We start from the raw sequence: 8,251 nt of genomic DNA, 5'->3' as shown, positions 1-8,251 counted from the left end.
ATACAATAAAAGTCCATTTGAAAATGTAAAATATTTTTAACCTATTTTAATAATTTTGAAGATGTTTTAAAAATAATTTTTATATCTAATATTTTATTTTTAATCATTTTACATGTTTTTATAATTATTTTTAAAAATTATATTTAGAAAACAAAATAAAACAGTGAAAAACAACTTTGCTTTCTATTTTTAAGAACAAAAAATAGAAAATAGTTTTTAATTATTGAACATGTTTTTCTTATTTTTTGTTTTGAAGAATAGAAAATTATTATAAAAAACAGTTGTCAAACAAGTCCTTAGGGCTTGGTAATAAAAAATTATTTTATATTTTATTTTACTTAGAGAATATTTTTTAGTTGTTTTCACTTATTTTATAACGATTATTTAAAAAAATAATTATATAAATATATAAAATGATTAAAAATAAAATACGATATATAAATTATTTTTAAAACATATTTTAAAAAATTAAAAATATGTTAAAAATATTTTAAACTTCCAAACAAATTTTTGTTTTATAAAACATCCAACAAAAGTTTTCAAAAACTATTTTTAAAAACTATTTTCGAAAGTAGTTTTAAACAAACCCTAAATATTTTGATTTTTGAAAATATAATATTGCAAATCGTATTTTAATTATTAATAAAGAAATAAAAAATTAGCTTGTTAGTGGTTACAAAGAAATTACCAAAAGATTTTAAAGTAAAATTAAATGTAAAAAAATATCTTGATTTATTATTTAATATTTTATTGTTGTTTGATAAATAAAGCCTGAAACTTGAGTCTCGACGGAAGAGACGTTTACTTGAGAAACAAGGCATTCGAGATTCACTTCTCTTTCGTCGCTTCTTCCAATTCCGGGTACGTTTTCTCAGCTTCTCGTTATTATTTTGATTTTTACCGGCTAGCTCTTTGGGCCTTCATATCTGCAACTTTATGTTTCCGATTTCAAATGAAGAGAGAGAATTTTTTTTTTTCTGAAATGGTTTATTTGTTGTTTTGATTTCGCAAAGGAAAAGCCAAGTAGATTTTTTTTCTTTTTGCTACACTTTCTTAGCAACCAAATAGGGATTAGATCTGTATGCAAATATATTCATATTATTAATTTGAACTTATATTCGTATTGTTTTTGAATCTCGTTTCTGTAATATCTTTTATTGCCTTTCCGCTCATATTTTTAGGGCATTGTTTGGTTAGAATTTTGAAAATATTTACCTGCTTTTCGTAGAAAAATTGCATTTTTCATTTTTATTTTTTACATTGCATCCAAAATTAAATGGTGGGTTTAATTGGGAATTGTGTGATTTTGATCAGATTCCCTTGAGCTCATTAACCTATTGATTTTGAGCATGCAGAGAAAATAGTTGCAATCTTCATTTTTGTATTTTCTGAGAATTGTACTGATGCAAATGCATTGTCCCAATCAAGGTTCTGTTAGCAGGTGATAACATTGAAAAGCCATAGCCTCTAGAAATTGAAGAAATTATGTCAACAAGGACACTATTCCAATTTTGAGTTCCAGTTGCCTATTTGAGATGGGACTCAGAATTTTGTGCTATATGTAGTTGGCTTGTTTTAGAAAGGAGCTTCAATCTTAAGATTATGACATAAACACCTAATTTGACTTGGTAAGTAGAAGTTAGAAGTTAGAACATCTCAATCATACTGCAATTGCATACATTTGTTAAATAGTTATTATAGTTTAATCTGCTCAAACATCTATCTCTCTGTGTCAAATAAGAAATTAACAGTATCAACTATTTTAGCTGGATTTGTTGTTGTTGGTCTGATGTTGGTTGTAAGCTTCATGTAATCCCGATAAAAAAGGAAATCACCATAGCAGTGGTACTGTACTGCTTTGGACACTTGAGTAAAAAAGAATGATAGGATAGGCAATAATGCATGGCAACTTCGTTAGACAGGGGTTACCCTTCATTGAAGATTTAGGGACTTGGCCTGCAAACTCTTACCTCATATCGCCCTCTTGCTTTCAAAAATGACTTGCCTTATCCTATTGGGTTAAAGTCCTATTACTGCTATACCCGTATACCCGGGATTACTGTGAGCCCTCCCACTATTGGAAGAAGTCACACCTTAGACACGGTAGGATATAGTAAGATTAGAACTTCAAGGCCCTTACACATGAAAGTTTATTCTATTCACTTTATGAGTCACTAACATAATGTCTGCAGACTACTATTACCTGATTTATTGAGTTACTAGCCACTGATCCAATGAGTTTGTAATGTGATCCTACTAGGATCGATTAATTATGTCCATTGTCACCATTATCCCCTTTCCATTAATAATGTTTAACCTGTTGGTTGCTACTTTGTTCCATTGCCAATGATGGTTTCATTTTTTATTTTATTTTATAAGAGATTATATTAAAAAGCATAAAGCGCACAAGAGTACATTAGGAGTATACAATGAGCGAGAAAAACATAACAAAAAAAGGGGGGTAAACAAAAAACAGCTCCCACCCTCAATAGGAACCCAACCAATCTACACAATCAATTAAGGACAAAGAATTCCCATGAATGTACATCTGAATCCACAAAGCAAGATTATAAAGGAAAGAACTTTTAAGACTTTGATCTAACATCTCCTCATCTTCAAACACTCTTCAATTTCTTTCCTTCCAAATAGTTCAAAAAATACATAAAGGAGCTGCTCTCCAAGCCTTCCTACACCTTCTTCCCACAAAATAACCTAGCCATCCTAGAAGGGTGTCTCGAATAGAGGCGAAAATAACCCATTGGATCCTAAATAAAGAGAACACCAATAGTCATAAGGTCCTTACCTTAGCACAATGAAGAAGAATGTGGTTAATGGATTTTGACTCCTAATTGCAAAGAGTGCACCTATTGACTAATGAGCAACCTCTTCTTTGGAGTTGGTCCAAAGTCAACACCTTCCCTCAACAAGCTTCCCAAGTAAAGAAACTCACTTTAGAGGGAACCCAGGAATTCCAAATAATCCCTACTAAAAAAAAGGTAGCGCAATCTGGTTCCAACAACGAGTAAAGGGCTCTTACAAAAAACATTCCTTTGCTATCGCCCTTTCAAACCACTCTATCCTCCTGCTCCCTATTCACCCAATGACCTTGCTGTTGAAAAAGGGACCTCTCCATAGAATCCAACTCCCAATCATTTGGATTTCTAGCAAAATGGAAGTTCCAAACCCCTCCTCTCTCCCTTTGCTCCCACAAATCTGGTACCCACGCCTCTTTAGCCTTGAATAAAGCAAACAAAATAGGGAACATCACTTTGAAAGGCTCTTGGCTACATCAACTATTTCTCCAAAACTTCACACTCTTCCCATCCCCAATAACATAGCAAACTTTTGAGCTAAAGAAATCCCACTCCTAACTTATAGCTTTTCATAAGTCAACCCCATAAGGGTCTCTCACCTCACAAAACGACCACCCTCCTTCTTCCTCCCCATACTTCCCCTTAATGACCTTCTTCCAAACTATCCCCTTCACTTGCATAATGCTAACACCATTTGTAGAGAAGAACTTTATTCATCAAAGAGTGCAAATGAACATCAAGCCCACCTTTCTCCTTTGCCCTATAGATTGACGACCGCTTCACTAAGTGGGGTTTGTTCTTTAAAACTCCTCCTCCCTAAAGAAAGTCCCTTTGAATTTTTTCTAATCTTAGTCTAATTGGTCTTGGAATGGTGAACAAAGACATGAAGTAAATTGGTAAGCTAGAAAGCATAGTACGAATTAGCATTATAGGACCCCTTTGGAAATGTATTGTTTCTTTCATAAAGAGAGCCTTTTGCAAAACTGCTCCTCAATACCATCCCAAATCGCTTCTAACTTGTAAGAGGCCTCAAAGGAAGTCCTAGGTAAGAAGACGACAATTCCCCTACCTTACAACCAATCTCCGAAGCCAACACCTCCAAATTAACCACTGATCCTATTAGAATCATCTCACCTTGAAATAGCTTCAAACCACATGAGGAGCCAATATAAATTGGTGACTTGATCTACAAAAGCCCCACAAAATACAATGGTGTCATCAGCAAAGAGCAAATGAGAAATTTCCTCTCCCTCACCACCTCCCCCCCCCCCCCCCCCCCCACCTTAAAACCTGACAAGAAACCTCCCTCCCGGGTTCTCACCAACAAGCTACTGAGAGCCTTCATAGCAATCACAAGTAAATAGGGGGATAGGGGATCCCTTTGTCTCAACCCCTTTGAGCTTCGGAAAAAATCCGTGGGAGTACCATTCACCAAAACAGAGAAGCTTGCCCTAGAAATGCACCACTTAATCCACTTTAGCCATTTTTGCCCGAAACCCATTTTACCCATAATCGCTTACAAGAAGTCCCAATTAACAGGGTCATAGGCCTTCTCAATGATTGTTTCATATAACTTATGTTATTCCTTCTATTCTAGATTTGTCTTCTCTGATTTCTTATCATGTAGTTCTCTTGTTGTCTACAAGAAATTGTACCATTTCAACCTTAGGGTAGGGCAAGTTCCTTCTGGATACAAATGAAATTGATGGGATGAGTTTAATTCATGCACTCATTTTTTCTTAGTAATTTTCTGAAGTTAGCTAGTCACCTGAAGACTTTCATATTTAAAATCCTGCATAAGAATGATCCCAATATATGTATATATATTTCCTTAGCACTACATATTTGTGCACTGGAATTTAAAGAGTGGAGAGGAGAACATTTAATACTGCAAGACATTCATATGGCTGCAAATTGTTGGTGCACCTCCCACAGAAAGGGCTATGATGGCTTTGCTACCAACATAAGGAGAGACCATAGCACTTTAGATGAGCTCATAAAAGTTCACATAACTAAAACTTTTGTTTGAGAGTAGAGACAGGGGGTGCTTTTTTTTTTTTTCTGTGCTAGAAACCTCATTCTCTTGGTTCTCCGCTAGAATTTGGATCAGCGCTTGGCTGTTGCCAAATATGTTATTTTGCTTACTTGGATTTTTTTATCTCATTTCTCAATCCTGGTATATAATTAAATTATATTAGTTAAGGTTTTGGATAATGTCTCTTCTTAATTCATATGTGTTCTCATTCCTGTTTCTGGTTGTGTTTGTGGAAGCTTAATATGTTATGTTTCTTTTTTCTTTTTTTTTTTTTTTTTACATGGCTATTTGGTTGGCAGAGTTAGAAATATTGTTAAATTTGTGATTTTTGATCTAGCAAGGTTTTCATAATTATGGTTCTGTTTTAGGTATGGATACATTTTTAACAAAATCTAGCAGAGAGCCATAAATAAAAGATGTTTCAGTCTTAAATTGCCTATCTATCAAAAGGGGAAAAAATGCTTGAGAACTTTTACTGATAAGTCATTCGGAGAAAGAACTTGGCGGTTCTGCCTGTGTAGAAGACTTGGGTCAGCAAAACAAATGTTCATATACAAAGTGGAGTGTAAAATGGCTTAATTAGCCATCCCAAGTGGTATACTGATAAAATTCTTAAAATCATACCTAATTTTCTGGAACTACTCCTGATTTTTCATCAAACAGTTGAAACCTGATTTTCAATATTCAAGTCCAAAAACCTTTGACAGATTGTGCTTTAGATTACTTCAACTTTACTCGTATAGTTTTGGAGTGGAGGAAGAGGTGAGAACAGAGGGAGGAGAGGAGGCAATAGAAAAAAAGGGTTCACACTTCTATGTTTGTACTATTGTGTTGTACATGGTTAACATATGTTCTCCAGATACATTTCTCAAAGCATCATGTGTTATTTGAACAATATTATCAAGCAGTGGAAACTCTTCATCTGATAAACAATGTCATCTTGCACGAGAAGCCCAAAGATGTTGCGTGACCTTGTCATTGTACTGGCTGATATCAGACAGGTGTTTGTTGGTACTGGACTATCAGTTAAACTTGTCTAACTGCCAAATTTCTCTTCCCCTGCCCCCACATAGCCCCAAAAAAGCAGAAGAAACGATGGATTTATGACCATAAATTTTATCTATGGATAAACTGAAATTTTAGAATATAAACAATGTGGAATGCTCATGGAGGGCAGAAGGGACTATATGTATTAACCCTGGTTATATAAAACTGTGAATTGCCTTGAAAATGTTTATCTCAAGGGATGAAATATAATTCATTTTCTTACATATATATATAACTTAGATTCTAATGGATTATGGCAGAGCAGCCTAATTGAGAGCTTTCTCTTTCAATTCACAATGATAGTGATAGTGTTTGGTGTAATGTTTCATCTTGAGACTCCATATATCACCCATATTAGAATAGATATTTAGAAGCTAACGAAAGGTTTTAGCAGCAGCAACTAACAGATATTTGTTTTGTTAACTAGTTGACAACTGCATGGGACAACAGTTCTCTAATTATTATTATTTTTTTCTTTTGTTTTTCTTTTTTCTTTAACACAAAAGTTGGTTTATTTAATGCTTGATGCAAGTTTCTTTATACTAAACTGGCACAATTGTTTTCATTTGGCAGATTTGCATTTTTCAAATCAGTGACCATGACTTCATCGTATCTCCCAGCAACTACTGAGTCAATTGCTCAGGCTTTAGAAGCGAAAACCCCTTCTGAAGCCATCTCTATCCTTTACCGTGTTATTGACAACCCTTCATCTTCCTCTGAGTCCCTGCGGATAAAAGAACAGGCAATCACGAATCTCTCTGATCTTCTTAGGCAAGAGAGCCGGGCAGAGGAGCTTCGAAGTCTTCTGACCCAGTTGAGGCCCTTTTTCTCCTTGATCCCAAAGGCAAAAACTGCAAAAATTGTCCGTGGGATAATTGATGCTGTAGCTAAAATTCCAAACACATCTGATCTCCAGATTTCTCTTTGCAAAGAAATGGTGGCTTGGACACGGGCTGAGAAGCGAACTTTCCTGCGGCAACGAGTTGAGGCAAGACTTGCGGCTCTCTTGATGGAAAGCAAGGAGTATTCAGAAGCATTAACACTGCTGTCTGGTTTAATCAAGGAGGTCAGGAGACTGGATGACAAGCTTCTTCTTGTGGACATAGATTTGTTGGAGAGCAAACTCCACTTTTCTCTGAGAAACCTCCCAAAAGCCAAGGCTGCCCTTACAGCGGCAAGAACAGCAGCCAATGCTATTTATGTACCTCCTGCTCAACAGGGTACTATAGATTTGCAGAGTGGGATTCTTCATGCAGAAGAAAAAGATTATAAAACTGCTTATAGCTATTTCTTTGAAGCTTTTGAAGCTTTCAACGCTCTTGAAGAGCCTCGGGCAGTGTTTAGCCTCAAGTACATGTTGCTGTGCAAGATTATGGTGAGCCAGGCTGATGATGTGGCTGGAATAATATCATCCAAAGCAGGCTTGCAATATGTTGGGCCAGAGTTAGATGCCATGAAAGCTGTCGCTGATGCCCATGCAAAACGCTCTCTGAAGCTTTTTGAGACAGCTTTGCGGAATTACAAGGCACAGCTTGAGGAAGACCCGATAGTCCACAGGCACCTCTCTTCCCTGTATGACACCTTGCTGGAGCAGAATCTGTGCAGGTTGATTGAGCCTTTCTCAAGGGTTGAGATTGCCCATATTGCTGAGCTGATCGAGCTGCCTGTAGATCATGTGGAGAAAAAGTTGTCCCAGATGATCTTGGATAAGAAATTTGCCGGGACTTTAGATCAGGGTGCTGGATGCCTGATAATTTTCGAAGATCCAAAGACAGATGCCATATATCCGGCAACATTGGAAACCATTTCCAACATTGGCAAGGTCGTGGACAGCCTCTACGTGAGATCTGCAAAGATAATGGCTTAAAGATTCATGTGGTGAGAGGCAGTTTTCTAGCTGCCACTTTCTTCTTTCCTTGTTGCTTTTTTGTTGTTTATTTTTATTTTGAGCAATTTCTTTGGTTTCTCATGTGGAATGAATGCTGGACACATTGAGGCTCTGGGATTTACTCAGAGTATGGGTGTTGTTTGGGTTAGATTTGTAGTGTGTTTCAGGGTAATAGTTCATCCCGGCTCGGCTCTGCCCCCCGAACAATGGAATGATGCTTTCTACCAAACATAGTTCAGATTGCTGGTGATGGTGTTAACAAAAATTGTTGGTATATTAAGTGATTGTTTAGATACACTTTCAAGCTTTTTGTTTTTAAATATAGAAAATAATAATAACTTTTATATACAATATGATAAGTCTTACGTATTTAAAATTTGTAAAATTTACGATAGTAAATTTTTTTAATACCTAAAGGTTTTTAAAATGACATTTTATTTTATATAAGAGTTATTATTTTTTTTTTAA

The 8,251-nt window shown here is 35.6% G+C and overlaps 2 protein-coding genes across 3 annotated transcripts; one reads left to right on the top strand and one right to left on the bottom strand.

Moving 5' to 3' along the window:
- Window positions 1-743: 743 nt before the first annotated feature.
- Window positions 744-8,012, top strand: LOC100260524 (26S proteasome non-ATPase regulatory subunit 11-like). Of its 2 annotated transcripts, none has more exons than XM_002276952.4 (2): window positions 744-861; window positions 6,469-8,012. In XM_002276952.4, the coding sequence occupies exon 2, from the start codon at window positions 6,494-6,496 to the stop codon at window positions 7,760-7,762; it is 1,269 nt and encodes a 422-aa protein (XP_002276988.1). In that variant the 5' UTR covers window positions 744-861; window positions 6,469-6,493; the 3' UTR covers window positions 7,763-8,012. The 2 variants fall into 2 exon arrangements, with proteins under 2 accessions (XP_002276988.1, XP_019080612.1); XM_019225067.2 differs by having other exon boundaries at window positions 860-1,628.
- LOC104881451 (uncharacterized) lies at window positions 3,065-4,323 on the bottom strand. The gene is made up of 4 exons (XM_010661788.1): window positions 4,096-4,323; window positions 3,883-3,999; window positions 3,413-3,520; window positions 3,065-3,235 (listed from the first exon to the last, which is right to left on the bottom strand). Exons 1-4 carry the CDS (start codon window positions 4,321-4,323, stop codon window positions 3,065-3,067), a joined length of 624 nt encoding a protein of 207 aa, XP_010660090.1.
- Window positions 8,013-8,251: the final 239 nt, after the last annotated feature.

This window comes from Vitis vinifera, chromosome 14 (assembly GCF_030704535.1).
Source record: "Vitis vinifera cultivar Pinot Noir 40024 chromosome 14, ASM3070453v1".
Lineage (NCBI taxonomy): Eukaryota > Viridiplantae > Streptophyta > Magnoliopsida > Vitales > Vitaceae > Vitis > Vitis vinifera.
Note: the sequence above shows the minus strand (reverse complement) of the source record. Positions and strands in the feature narration are given on the sequence as shown.